The following is a 15703-nucleotide window of genomic DNA, read 5'->3' as shown; positions in this document are numbered from 1 at the left end:
GGAGGAAGGGAGGAAGGGAGGGAGGGAGGGAAGGAGGGAGGGAGGAAGGAAGGAAGGAAGGAAGGAAGGAAGGAAGGAAGGAAGGAAGGAAGGAAAGAAGGAAAGAAGGAAAGAAGGAAAGAGGGAGGGAGGGAGGAAAGGAAGGAAAGAAGGAAGGAAGGAAGGAAGGAAGGAAGGAAGGAAGGAAGGAAGGAAGGAAGGAAGGAAGATTCAGTCAGTATATGCATTCATTTAATTTCTGATGGACTTTTCCCCACTCTGTTTAATCCATATCATCACTTTAGTTTGTGGTGAATGGATGTGGTGTGGCAGATGTTTGTTTGATCTGAATAATGTGGGATTCCATCTCATGTTGATTCACTGCCATTCCTGAATGTATTTGATGTGGTGAAATAGCCTCATGAAATGTGGTCAAGTTATGCCTGAGAAAATGCTTGCTCTCCAGCTTTTCTGAAATGGTACAGTAGACTGTCATTCTGTTTTCTCAAGATTCATCAATATTGTTGGGAAAACAATATTTGGTAGTCACCACTACTCCTCACCGCAACCACCCTGGATGAATCAGCTTGTAATGTTAAGATATTAATATTCAGTAATGCAAACCTTGGATAATCTCCAGTTATGAAGATAAATACCCAAGAGTGGAGATTAGAGCTACCTTAAGAAGAATAAGGGGCAAGAAAAGTACACCACAAATGTTTACACTGGAGTCATTGATTGAAAGCCCATTGAAATCAGCAGTGTTCTAAACCAATTGTTGACTGACTTGAGTTTTTAAGGGTATGTGTCAGTGCAAATGTTGGATCTTAAACTGCACAGTTTATGAGTCATCAAGTCAATCCACAGTCTACAAGCTATGTGTTGTTGTCTGCCAGGAATTTCACAGCCCTGCTAGTTTTTCTAACCTGAGAGAGGCAAAAATGCATGATATTTATGAAGCACATAAAGTGCTGTCATATAGTATAATGTCAATTTATCTTGTAAGCTATACATTTTTCTAACTTAGCTGAATCAAGCATGAGATCAGAAGGCAGTAATTTTTCTGATTAACTGATTGGAGCATGCAAATTGGGATTGTACCCTGGCATTGAAAGGTTAAGTGCAATTTTTTAAGTGGAATGCAGTCATAAACTATCCTACAAATTAAGTAATAAGCAGGGGTGAAATCTAAAAATTTTTGTACGGGTTCTGTGGGTGTGGCTTAGTTAGTGGGCGGGGCTTGGTGGTCAGGTGACTGGGAGGGCTTGGCTTGTTGGTCAGGTGGGCGTGGCCAAGTCAATGTCACTTCTTTGCCCTTTTTTAACCTACAAAACACAACACAACACAACTGGCTCACCCACAATATAAAAGCAGCTGTGCTAGACCCAAAATGGCCCCTGCAACAAGCAGGAACCTCACACAGCCACAAAAAGCCCAAAAAACCAACTTTTACACTTTACACACACAAAATTCCACATGCAGCTTTGTGAGATTTTGTGTGATTGTGTAGTTAGAGTGAAACACTACAGAAACACACTAAATCTCAGAAAGCTGCACAAATATTATTTTAATTTATTTTTATTTTTATATAAAAGCAGCTAAATTTAAAACTTCCTAAACTTTAAATGGCTAGGTCTAAAAAAAGAACAACTAAAAAAAAATCCAATTAACTATTTTTTTAAAGCTCCCAAAGGGGGAAAAAACTTACCCAATAGAACAGGGGTCTTCAACCTTGGCAACTTTAAGACTTGTAGACTTCAACTCCCAGAATTCCTCAGCCAGCTTTGCTTTCCTGGCTGAGGAGTTCTGGGAGTTGAAGTCCACAACTCCCTGCCTGCTTGATTGCAGGCAGGGAGATTCAGTTGCTTGCTGATGCAATCAATTGCAGGGATTACAGCAAGGCATTGCGACCAGCAGCTAAGGTAAGTAAACTGAGAGGGGGAGGGGGAGGGATTTTTGCTACCGATTTGCAGGTAGAGCCATTTAAAAGGAAAAAAGTTTTTTTCTTTTACATGGCTCTGGTGATCCAACTCTGGTGAGGCAACTCAGCTGGGATCGTCAGAGCTTGGCTGGTCAGAGCCATTTAAAAGAAAAAAAAGGCTCTGATGATCGCGTGGCTCAGCTGGGCATGGGGGGCGGGTGCAGGGATTTTTGCTACCGGTTCTCCGAACTGCCCGCCGCCATCACTACCTACTCACCCAAGCCGGTCCGAATCGGGAGCATTTCACCCCTGGTAATAAGGTATTTCTTTACCAAAGAATGTACCATAGTTATATTCACAAAAGAAGAAATGCTTAACGCTTCAACTTAAGTCAAAGTTGATTATTTAGATTTCTCTCTCTCTTTCTCTTTTCCTTAAAATATTGTGTTTGTCCTAAGCTGGTTACATTGTGGGTGATGGTTAACAACTCAGACAATAAGAGAGAAAAACATTTTAGAGTGGATAAAAGAAATATTGCCTAGAAATATTGGCAAGATGGCAAATAAAAACATTCTTTAAATATGTTGAATGAATAAAGAAAATATTTCTTTTTTCAAACAACTTTCCCTCTAAGTAGTTTTGACTTCAGCTCCCGTTATCCCTGCATTTCATAGCTGATATATTTTTGGATATAAAAATAATCATTGTGGCCCAGTCCATTTCAATAGATAGTCAGCAGAGAGAATATCCCTATTTTTAATGTTGTAGCTGAAAACCTCAAACAGTTGCATCTTTGGACACTTCCCAAGAGGAGCCTGAGCCCATTTGGGAATGGCTCCAGAGCTCTGTGTTCCCATGACATCAACAGTGCCTGAGAGCTGTCCTGGTTTATTTCTGGCTGAATGCAGTGTAATTAAAATTGCTGCTGTTATTTCATTTTTGCTTTATGAAGCAGTGGCTCCATTGCCTACTGGTGGAAGATTTTACTTATTCTTGCTCCTGAGCTTGAGCCTAGCTTGGCAACTCCCTCTCAGAAATCAAAACAAAAGGAAGAAGAGTGGAATTGACAAGATCTTTGTCAGTTTCTCTTTCCTCTTCTGTTATCAAAGGAGTTAATGTGCAAATGCCAGACAAGCTGCTTCTCCCCATCCTTTGTCTTTATATGGAATGTGAGTGAAGGGATCTCTCTTGCTGCTGGACCAGGAGCCACTTAAAGCAGGGAAGGACAGCGCAGGGGTTACTCCATCTCCTCCTAAGCCTTTCAAGGGAAAAAAACAGTAGTGGATGGCTTTCTAAGCATTTGGGGAGAGGAAACAATGACACCCTGGAAGTGTTTGAAGAACTCATTTCAATTTTGGCAAAATTAAAATGAGAGTTCATAGCATACATGTATAAAATTGTCATTTCTGAGCTCGGCTATAAATCTGTGTGGAAAAAAGAGGCTAATAGTACATATGGCATTAAGTATATTTCTCTTAAAATAATAGGTTAGGTTCTGCATCATGGTACCTAGTCATGTAGTTTAATCTTTTGGTCCTATCAAAGTCGATGCTCTCTTCTCCAAGTCTCGTTTAAGCTTGAAGAGAAATTATTGGTTGTGTTAGCGAGGGAATTGTAGAGGAAGCCCACGTTGAAGAAGGCTGAACTCGACAAAAAAAGGTCCACTCACACATATGCACACGCGCGCACAAACACACACACACCATCTTCAGCTGAAGTCCTTATCCTGACTGGATCCTTCTTTGATCATTTTTAATCTGCTTTTAAAAAAAAAAAACCAATTGTGTGATTTGGCTTTAAACTGGCACCTTTGACAGTACAAAAATGGTTTTGCCTTTAATTGCAGCACATTATAATCAGTAGTGGGTTTCAAAACTCAGCGCTACCAGTTCACTATTGGTAGTGTGCGGGCGTGCTCCCTTGCTTTGCGAGCACGCAGCGTTTTTGCGCCTGCGCAGATAATTTTTGATGACAGCTGGGTGGGTGGGTGGAGCCTCCCACTGCAGCCAGTACTGGATCACCTGAACTGGGAGCAACCCACCACTGATGATAATACATGAGAAACTGTAACTAAAAATATCACTTGGATGTGCCTAATTTGTGGCAGGTTTCATCCAATGGACTGGACTGGAACCACTTGGGTAGCTTGCCAAAAAACCAAGAGTTTGGATAACCAAAGTCTCATTGAAGAAGGTTAGGAAGCCACAAGTAAAGAACCATAGCAACAGTTGGGAGTCAAGAACAAGTCCATATGCTGAAAGGCGTGTTCAGACGTCTTGTGTTTCCTTCTTTCCTGCCTCATGCAACAGATTGCCTGATTCTCTCTTTTGGGCAGGCTGGCTTGTTTCCATCTCTTCTTGATCTTTGCAATGGTCAGATTTGCTATCATATTATTTGTCACTGACTGGGTGAGAATTAATTCTCCCATTATTCCTCAGAAATAATGCTATGGAGTGTTCTACTTGCACTGCATGCAGGCTCAAAGTCACATTAAACAATAACTCTGCTGGCTGCCAATACACCACCAGTCTTCACTTAATATTTTCCACTCCCAACCAGAAAAATACACTCAAAGTGAAGGGGGACCAATTTTATTTGGCCGTTATTTCATTGGGCTGATTTTATTTATGCCCAATTTCATTTTCTCATAAACCTATATATAGATTGTGCTGTATGACAATTGGCATCCACAGGCTACAACCCCGCTTTAACCTTCTCAGTGCACCTATATGCCTCAGAAACCCCACAGACATCATAGTTGCACAATGCTATTTACATGTGAGTTACCTTCCATGTATTTCTTAATTTTGCCCCTGCAAAAGTGGCTCATGTGCATCCAACACTTTGCTGATAAAGCCTTTTATCCTGGAGAACTTCACACTGTTGCCTGTAGGACAAACATGACCAATGTTCTTAGTCCCTTTTATAAAAAATAAACAAATAAGGGGCTTGTACCCAAGCAAAAAAACCTACAGAGAATTTCCTTCCCTGTCTCCTCCTTTGATGTATCATCCTTTTCAGAGCTTGGCAGTGTTCATTGCATTCAAATCAATTTGGGGAGAGGAGATGGAGAAAGAGGGAGACTCCAGAATCTTTTTTGTGATAGGCAATGGCTTCGAAGAGAACAGGTTCACTGTTCTGGAAAAAAGCTGACTTCAAACACGCACTATGGTCGTAATATAGCAAAGAGCTTTTCCTGAGAAGGAAAAAGTTCAGCAGGAATGTCTGTGGAGATTCTTAGTCATCCAGGTCATAGTTGCCTCAAAGGTGCCTCAAGGAAAAAACAGTCCAGTTGCCTTTTGAAAAAGCATCTTTGAGACATTCAGCAGGAATAGCCTCAGAACCCGTCAAGTGTTCTGGAAAGGAATAAGGCTCCCAGTAGTTAAATGGAGAGACTCTTGAGGAACTATCCAAATTATTTAGAATCCAATTTTCGATCGTTTCACATTTGATGAAAAGAGACTCTTCCTAAAAAGTCTTGTAACTATGAGCCACGAATTCACTTAGATAATGTCTCATTATGAAGAGTTTTCCCCCTTCCTGAAACTATATCAACTTTTTAAAATCAGTAGAAGGAATTTTCCCTTGATGGGGCTACATTGGGATTGCTCCAAATAACAAAGGAGAAAAAAAGGATTTTACTTTTTCTGAACTGATTTGGCGATTCATTATATTTTCAGAGGGTTCCATTGAAGCATCTTGGGTCATGGAGTGACCAATTTCCACTTGGGGATTAGAGGTCACTGTTTTCTCAGCCTTAAAGCTAGAATGTTAAATTTCGATGCTTGTTTTGGTTTCCTGCTGTATTATAAGTCTTGGCTGGTTCATGACATATTAAATGACACTTCCAAATTTTCACCAGTATAGTCTCTCTCAAGATTGAAGCTAAATTCTGATTTAAAAAGAGAGAGAGAGAAATAACCACACTGATAATGATAGTTAACAGTAATGTTAATCTAATCTTTAAGGCAGTGTTGGCGAACCTTTTTGGCACCGAGTCCCAAAACGAGAGCATGCACACACACGGCACCACCAGAAACCAGAAGAGCAGTTCCCCGGCATGCATGCATGCGCCGGGAAGCTGAGCTTCCAGTTTTCAGCAAGTGCAATGTGCGCCAGTCACCTGGTCTTCCAGTTTCTGGTGTGCATGTACATGCGAAGACCAGCTGGTTAGCACACATGCATGTTCTGGAAATCAAAAGCTCAGCTTCCCAGTGCATGTGCACCAGGGAGCTGCTTTCTGGGTTTTGGCACTCCCGTGCGTGCTAAGACCAGTTGGCATGTGCATGCCGGAACCTGGAAGAGCAATGGGCAATGGCTGGCTTGCCCAGAGAGATGGCTCTGCATGCCCCTTCTGGCACGTGTGCCATAGGTTCTCCATCACAGCTTTAAGGCATTCAAAGTAATCTTCAGTTTGTATGATAAATTTCATTTTTCCCCCAGCATGCACTGCATTTGCAGTATTGGCCATTCATCTAACTGGAAAAATCATTTTGGAGTTCTTTAAAGTCTTTTGACTTCATAAGACTGGGCAATTAGATGTCAACCGCATTGTATGCCTCATTTTCTTTACAATTAAATTAAGTAGCTTTCACTCAGTGATCATTTATTTTCCCTCATAATCAGAACTCTCCGGTTATACTTGCCTGTTTTGCATTTAATTTACTTGTTAGCATAAGAGGACCTATATTTCTAAAAAGGGGGAGTCTTTATCAAAAGGGTTTTTTAAAAAAAAATTAAAAAATTCATTTCAACCCATCTGGATTTAAGAATCCATAAAAAAGATATATGAGTTCATAAATGCCAATCCAGAGTGTGCTGATTTTGCATGGTTGCTGATAACTCTCAGAATGGCATTCAGCAGGTTCTGACCAGTTCTGGACAACCGGTAGCAGAAATTTTAAGTAGTTTGGAGAACCGGTAAATACCACCTCTGACTGGCTCCCCCCCCATCTATTCTCTGCCTCCCAAGTCCCAGCTGATCAGGAGGAAATGGGGATTTTGCAGTATCCTTCCCCTGGAGTGGGAAGGGAATAGAGATTTTGCAGTATCCTTCCCCTGCCAAGCCCACTAAACCTCTCCCACCAAGCCACACCCACAGAACTGGTAGTAAATTTTGAATCCCACCACTGCAATGATAGTATGCTTCTGACATGAATAAACAAATAATAAACAGTAAACAAATGAATACGCAAATAAAAGCTATGATTCGAAGAACTTCTCTTTACCAAGCTTCTACTGATTTTCCACACAAAGACTTTTTTTTATAGGTTTCAGAGTGTAGGAAATCTGCATTTAATCACTGTTTTCACCTACTACTTTGAGATATGCATTATCCTAATTGTTCTGTTATTCTCTGGTACCACACCACAAACATGCACACATTTAAAAATGGTTTTATTTGGCTTTCTGTTCTCTGGAAATTATTTTAACAGCAACTTGTCTTTTTTTGTTAGAGATTGGCAAGATCTCATTTGAATTCTTCAGGTGAAAATTATCTGGCTCTACTGATTAGTTATTGTGCAATGTATTATATCATTATTACTTGGCATGCATTTTCAGATGTTATCCCTCCTCAAATAACCATACAGGTATAACCATTTTCTCCAACAAGTATTTTTCACAGCAAAAATAGATGTGGGAAACCCATTTTGCTTCTCTGCTGTCTTCTTGCCTTCCTTTTATCTAGACATCTTGTTTCTTCTATGGTGACTTCCAACTTCTGCTATCCTGGAAAGGGAAGTAATGTTGCCAGAGATTCTCCTCTTTAGGTTTTCTTCATATTGGCAACATATCTAGGTTTAAAGGGAAGCCACCTTGTGTTTGTAGACTCTAAAATATAACCATCCAGGTGTCATTTATACTTTTCCTCTCCCCCTGATTTAAACAGTTTGGTTTCAACCATTCTGACAGAAGTTTGAATACTCAGAGTTTCTGCCATTAAGAATCACAGATGTGCCCTGGGATGGAGCATAGAAAACTGGGACTTTAGAAAGTATAAAGACTTAATATTTTCTTCTTTTTGTACCTCAAGTTGTCTTCTGGTATTGATAACTATGTTAACTAAGAAAGAAGATGAAGACAATGCCAGCAGCAATAGAGATATTACAGGTAGTTCTCTGGATGTTAAGGTCGTACCACCTAATTCTTCTGGTTTCAATCTATATCTGTCTTTATTTTTATATTGTAAGGCCTTAAGCAAATTTTTGCCCAAATAAAGATCTAGTGCAATGGCCCCCTAATTTGCACCAAAACCTCTCTTGTATCTTCCTTATTTGGTATATTCATTGATCTTTTCCAACATTTGTGAAACTCAGATTTATTCCATATTTACTAGTGTGCAGTTGTTTGCCCTCCTGCTTTGTTGCCTGTTCTATTTCACTTTTCAGAGGATTTAGTTTTTGAATATTTGCTTTCTTCGCTAATGTTTGTCGTTTTATAAGCTCCTTTGTAAAATATTTCATTCTAGAACTTCCACTTTTTTTAGACTTCTTTGCCTCTATTAGATCGCTTGAATAATAGCTGTGTATATTTTGAGGGTTAATTCTGATTTTCTTTGCTTGTTCTTTTCATGATACATTATTTTATTTGATGACATTCTTGATTGAGATAGCTTTACTTGTCCTTTCTTACTTGAAACTGAAAATCTGCATTCAGTCATTGTATGCTTGTTACCCAATATTTTCATTCTCCACCTTTCAACCTAGCTATTTTGGTAGCTTACTCTGAAAGCCATTGTAATCTTTTCTTAAAATTTTAGGAATTTTTTTTCTATTTTGCTTCCCATAATGCACCTCTTGTTTCTTCTTCTAGCTTTTCATGTCTTCTTTCTTATATGTTAAGTATGCTGAATCTGATCCTTATATTAATCCTGTGTCTGTCAACAACAGCTGTATGCTGTTTTTAATTTGAGAAGCTTAACCCATATATTTGAAATGAATAATTTCTCTCTTTTACCTGGAGGTGTCCTGGGGACTGAATTGCACTTCTCCATTTTTCAATTCCTATTCATTATTTATCAAATGTAGATACTGCCCATTTCACTATCCAAGTGACTCTGGGCAGTTTACAGATACAAATGATAAAACCATATAAAGAAATACAATTTTAAAATAATTAAAACAAAATGAAAAATATTTTTAAAAGTGCAGGGTTAAAAAGACATGCTAAAAAGTTAAAAACAGCAGAAGGAGCACCCTCAAGCCACTACCAATTTCAGGGTTGTGAGCTACTCTTTGACCTCCATGCCAGCTGCCACTTCCTTTTGGAGGGCCTGAGAATATCAGGCCTAACTTCACCTCTAAAGACAAGAGACTCCATAGGGAGGAGTAATTGCAGAGAAGGCTCTTTTCCTAGACCCTGCCTGTTGAAATTCTTAACTGATGGGTCTGTAACATATCCTCTCAGCCTAATTTTGTGGAACAAGTTGATGTAACTGGGACAAGATGTTCCTTGGGTAACCTGATCCCATGCCATAATGAAGGGCTTTAAAGGTGATAACCAAACCATGAATTGGACTTGGAATCAAACTGGCATCCAGCGCAGCTCATGCAACAGATGAGTTACTTGAATGATTCTTGGAGGCCCAAGACTCCTCATGTAGCCACATTCTGCACCAGCTGCAGTTTCCAGATGCTCTTTAAGGACAGCCTCCTGTAGTGTTCATTGCAATAATCCTTAAGGGAGATGACCAGGATATTATGTAGTTAAAGTTCCAGTGTATAATCTGTATTTATATTGCTTAAAATAAATATTAATAACAAAAAATAATTCTGTTCAGAGAACTCGTAGTATTCTGTTCACACAACTCTTAATATTCTGTCTCCTGCATTACTGCATTTGTCCATTTGAAATCTTCCTGTAATTCCTTGTTTCTTTTGCATTGTAATTGTCCATTAGTAGTACTGCATGTCTAGTTGTTGCATTCAGTACCACTTAAGGTTTGTCATAGCCTACCTCTTTCCCCATTGTGTTGTGGTGAATACATATCCTTGTGTAATATTCATGTTCATTGAAAATACATTAAATTCAATTGTTATGATTTACTGGATTATAACTGAACGCATAATTATAATTGTCCTTTCCATTCTCTTGCCACACCATTGCCTTTGCTATTTTATTCCTTCTTATGCCCTCATGCCCTGAATATATCATCTCATTTAAATTTGACTTATTCCAGACCATATAAAATTGCTCATTCCTTAATGTGCTTCTTTTCTGCATTCAAAATGTTGAGGTATATTCATTCCTGCATTTCACATTCTGTGCTCCCATTGCATATGTCCTTGTAAAATGGGAAATCTCTTTCAATGCTGACACCATTAGTGCACATTTTTCTTGTGGATTTTTTGTCCACACCTGTAGATCTACATCTACTGAAGTTTGACGATCTTCCCCACAATTAAGACATGCTTTCCAGCCTTTCGACCTTGCCACGAGTTTCTGCCAGCATTACTTTCAGCATGGCTGTTCCTGTATTTGAGATAGCTGAGCAATGTATTCTAATTAAATTCTTGATTCTTAACAAGATATCCACTAGATGCTTCCATCCCATCATAATTAAGTACAGCTCTGAAGTCTTGGATTAGAATTTTTCAATCTTGGCAGCTACCAAATGGATGGACTTCAGATCCACAAATTTTCAACAGTAGTCATGCTGGCTAGGAAATTCTGGCACAAATAGTCCATACTTCTGCAAGATACCTAGTTGGGGGAACACTATCCTAGATCATATTTTGGATTGAAGTAAGAGTAAGCAATTTCCTCCTAGGTGGAAGACTTCAAATGTGTTCAGTTCAAAATCCTCGAAAACTGATTAGTAATTAGAGCAGATACTGATACTGTCTCAGAATTTCACAGTATTTCACTGCTTACCTTTGCTAAGTATAGATTTTTGCTAACCATTATCTGTTTCACGATAGAAAAAGCATAAATCATGTATTTTTACATTTGATGTGGAGGCTTCTATAAAGTATGTACGATATTGTCCTGGATTCAGTTGAATTTTGCCGAAGCATTCCCAATCCAGTCCTCCGATCACTTGCCACTTCATGTTTCCCTGTGATGTAATGCTAAATTATTTTTGCCAGCTTTGCATCCCACACACATTAGGTCTTGGCTAATATCCAAAGATGCATGTATTTGTTTGGCATTTTGCTAAGAGCACACTGGGAATGTGCTTGGATTTGGATTTGGATTTGGATTTGGGAGTGGGTGGGTGTTTACAATAAAACCCAAGAGATTTCAGCCCTTTTTTGGAAAGGAAAAAAAGTCAACATGTGCAAAGCTAAACAATGTCTTTCAATATTGAAATGTAATCTTTTGGAGTATGGTTGGAATAGAGCAAGTTTATATGTGTAATTTATGTAAGAGAACAAGTGATAAGACAATGTGATTTCAGACTGACTCAAGAGCATCAACTAAGAAATGGCAAATAGGATTTGAAATGTTCTTTATTTAGACCTTAATTTCTAATAGTGCAAAGAAGATAAAGTCTGTGCATAGATGATAGAAATATTTGTCTGGATTTCTAGGGATATTAATTTTGCACTGCTTGTTTGGACCCAAATGACTAGACTGCATGAACCCCTTGATGGATGGGAGAAGGATTATGTCAAACGTCTCTACCTGATTGTGTGGCTCAACCAGGAATGAAAGCCTACATCTCTAGCCATGTTTCAAAGCTAATCATATAGTCGTTATAGGTAGCTTTTAAGCATTGCTGGTGGAGTTCTAGAGAAGCTCTAGAGAAAAACCTCTTCTCTATTCATGTCTACATTTAAACAAAAAGCCAATGGGGGTCCTTTCCCCAACATGCAAGTTCCCAACTTTAGCCAGCTATGAGTCCAGACAAAAAAAAGGAAAAAAAAAGTATGCAGGAAAAGTGACATGGGTGTAGATGCTTTATAGCCTCTTTCTTCCTGCTCCCAGGCAGAGCCAGCCTGTCTGCCCATTCCAGTCATGTGGATTTAGACAGCCCTATACGTCGGCGCTTTCTGCTGGGGCTACTTTCTCCAGGTAAGTATAAGCTGCCTGAGCCAGGACACGTTGCTCTGCTTCTGTTGCAATTCAAGCCATGAAAGTCTGCAGGATTTAGGGAGAAGCTCTCATGTCCAGATGGCAGCAACAGGGAAGGAGTTCTCTTGCTTTAAACAGACAGACTTTTCAGACCCAAAAAGAAATAAATAATTTGATGACCTTCCAGAGGAGAAACCCAGTTTGGTTGGGTCATCAATAGTAGGAGAGTAGAGAGAGAGAACCCTTGTGAGATGTTGCAAAGCCAAAGAACATGTCTTTTATTGTCATGTATTTAGGAATGAAAAAGAAGGAGAGCTGAAAATGCTCTGATAAGTTTTTATCATCCACAGTTATTTAAGCTCTCTCAAAAAACACTTCTTGTTATATATTAGGTCTCTACCCTCAGTCCTCTTTTCAGATTTTGAAGCTGTGCAGAGTTTAGCAAAAGGCTCTTTTCTAAGGACTTCAGTAGAATGACTGAATAAGTGTCCTTACTTAGTGGTTCTTTTTCAAACTGTTCTGGGTTCTCAAAAGACAAAGTGAAGCAATATCTTGCTGGCTACCATTAAAATGAAATTGTCTACCTGGTGTAGCTTCGAGAAATAATGGACTTCCTTACAACTTTGTTCAATTAGTAGTCTTTAACAGAAATAGAAATCAGGTAGAAAACCTGGTGCATTTAAGATACCAGGTTCTCTTCCTTATGTGCTGCATCCCTTGAGCCCATTTTCGCTTTTTCTCAATGCACTTTTGCTCTGCTGAGTTACAGAAGATTTACACTTTCCTCCTCATTCCACCAATATCCTGGTGGCCACCAGCTAGTATCAAATACTAGCTTTGCTTCTATGGAAGTGTGTGGCGATTTGCAACAGCTGAGGATTGCAATGTAAGTGTGAGTGTGCCATCATATCAGACAAATGCCTAGGCTATTTCTATTTCTCCAACCACACCTGAGTGGTATGCAGACTTCTCATACAAAACTTAAAAAAAAAAAAACCACAACTTCAGAAGCGAATATGCCATTGGCTTTCCTGATCATCACAAAAGAATTCGATCAATTGGCTGGGCTTTGTTCCTCTTGCTTGTAAATTTTGGGGAGCTAATCAGAATGACCGGAATGCCAAATTTATTTTCTCTTTACTTCTGAGAAGGTCCAGCTGGAATATACATTAACCTACAGGGAATGTATGCACAAGCACCATTCATTGCATTTCTCCTCTGGCTTCTGCTTTGTATTGTCCTAATAAGTCTCTTGATGAAGACATTCTGGGAGTCATAATGGGGAAAGGCACATCATTATTTTTACTATTATAGTATTATTATGCCATTACCTTAATGTTTACTCTGCCTCAGGCACCTTTGCCTGTCTAAGTATCTTAATATTTAAGATAAATGAATGACAGACCTCCTAGTTATCTGGTAGTTTCATTCTTTACCATAGCAGCATTCCCATTAACAGCAGAGAATGAGGCAGATTTTTCAGACAAGAACGCACACCTTGACAGATAATGATCAAGCTTCAAGCTATGCCAGTAGATTAATATCAAGCATTATTTCTTTTTGTGCCAACAGAGCTAATGAACAGTTGGTTGTCTCCCATGGGCAAATCTGCTGTCTCAAACTTTAGTCATGATGCTCAGTAAATTGACAGCATCTTTCTATAATGCTGAAAGTATTCTTCAGAACTGGTGAAGAATGTGCAAACAATTCACCTACAATCTGTTTTATGAAAACTCCAGGAATGTGGCCCTCATTTTCTAATACCTCTTTGTGTTCAGGGTTGTTGAAGAAAGGGAAAGGGCCATTCAATATTTATATAGCACTAAAGCCACAGGCTCAGATGCAGATTGTAAGAAGTTAGCCTTCTCTAGTTGGCAGAGAATTGGTATATAAGCCAAGTCTAGGTCCTCATCTAAAATGGGCTTAGTCACCCAACAGCCTAGTTTTCTTGGCAAGAACAACTTGCATAAAATAATTACTGCAAAGAACTGAAGCCAGAAAATCAGCATAAAATTTTCCCCACCCCTTTTTTATTTTTCTTAGAACTTAAACCTGAGGTACATGTAAGGAACTGTTAAATACAGCTCTTTAATCACACAGCAAATTAAGTCTCGCAGTCTTTATTTAACTACAGGCATTGTAAGAAGAAAATACCAAGTTGGAGTTGGCGCTGCCTGACTCAGCATTGCCATAAGCTTTACCAAGAGCTGTGTCAAAGCTTTCTTGGGTGTTCTGCATCCAGGAAGAATGCTTCCCTTACAGAATTTCATGATAACCAAAGATGATGGTAGCAGATGGGAGATTGTCATTTTGACATGTAACATTTGTGTTAGTTTCCTCCAATAGCCAATGTAGGGAAAACAACTTCAAGCTAGAAAGTGCCACCTAGTGAGCCTGACCCCTTGTCTCACGATTGTTGAAAACCAAATTCTGTTCAAGTGTAGATTAGCCCTTAGCTGCCATTGCTGTATTTCTCAGTCTAATTCAGAATTCAGCAGCTGAGTGCCCAAGCACCCATCATGTTGCAGTTCCAGAAGACTTTAGAAACCCAGGATTCAGTTTATATTGTGCTATGTCTCTGGAAATGTCAACCTGCATGGAAGTCAGCAAACTTTGCTGTTACATCAATGTCCCCACACAGTTTTGTGAAACAGTCACTCTCCACATCTAGAAACTAGTCCAACTACTGTACAAATCCCATTCTAATGTAATGCATTAGAAGTCCAGGCAATAAAAAATCTGTGTTATGTTGCAGGATTACACATCCTTTGGTGCTTAGCTCTGGAATGCATGCACCAGGCCTCCCACACCCAGGCATGACATCTCCATCTGGGAAACAAGAAATGGATCATTACGACCGAAGCATGTAAGTAACCTTATAGGGATGAAGACTTATAGGTACTGTGCCATTTATTTATATGTTGCATTTTTATGCTGCTGAATCTTCAACATAGTAAGACACAATAAAATTTTGACCAGAAAATAAATGTAGTACAATGCACAACAAAGACAGAACGATGTAGTTTTCAATTTACAACCATTTGTTCAGCCACCATTTGAAGTTACAGTGGTGCTGAATGTATGGTACTTATGAATGGTCATCGAAATTGCAGACATTGCAGAGCTCCTGTGGTCATCTTTGGAAGTCTGGCCACATTTATGACTACAGGGGCACTTCCCCCCCCCCACTTTCCTTTTTTCCTTTCTCCCATTTCTGCCCTTTTGGTTGTCCTGCACAGCAGCAGTCCTTGGTAGCATTGGCAATACTGGGGCAGAAGTAGAGGCCTGAGGCCTTAGCAATTTCAGTCAGCTGTCTCCCCCGCTCCCAGCCGCTACTTCAGTTCAAGCCCACAACCAGTGGCACAGCTCAAAGCTCTTGCCATCCCACACTCTACAGGTCCTGCCACATCCAACTGACCATCACCGTCTTTCTCCTCCTGCTAAAAAGGTGTGCCCAACCTGCCCTATGTGAGGCAGCATCTGACCCTGCTAGGCCTTCTTCCAAGTCTACTCACACTATCCTTCAAAAAGCGTGTGCTATTCTTATGATGCTTCAGGATACCTCAGAGGCTTTTCAAAGGCTTTGTGAAGCATGACAAGAACGATGCAAATGATTTGGAGAACAGCAGGCATGGCCTTCTCATGAATTTTAGATGGTCACAGAAGCCTGGGAATTGTCCATGTTATTCGGAGAGTGGCACAAGTGACCTCAGGAAGAAGACGTTTGAACCAGGCTGGGCGCAATTAGTTAGCAGTGAGAGGAAGATGACAAAAGTCAGCTGAGAG

The 15703-nt window shown here is 39.7% G+C and overlaps 1 protein-coding gene across 1 annotated transcript in view; it reads left to right on the top strand.

Moving 5' to 3' along the window:
* The window catches only part of TCF7 (transcription factor 7), a 143447-nt gene that overhangs the window by 93843 nt on the left and 33901 nt on the right, over positions 1–15703 (top strand). The window contains exons 6-7 of the mRNA XM_070937305.1: positions 11831–11917; positions 14673–14783. Coding sequence (XP_070793406.1) covers positions 11831–11917; positions 14673–14783 — 198 coding nt within the window. The remainder of the gene's footprint in view (positions 1–11830; positions 11918–14672; positions 14784–15703) is intronic.

The sequence above is a fragment of the Pituophis catenifer genome, unplaced genomic scaffold (assembly GCF_029215685.1).
Source record: "Pituophis catenifer annectens isolate HBS135680 unplaced genomic scaffold, rPitCat1.0.hap2 SCAF_2, whole genome shotgun sequence".
Taxonomy (NCBI): Eukaryota; Metazoa; Chordata; class Lepidosauria; order Squamata; family Colubridae; genus Pituophis; species Pituophis catenifer.
Note: the sequence above shows the minus strand (reverse complement) of the source record. Positions and strands in the feature narration are given on the sequence as shown.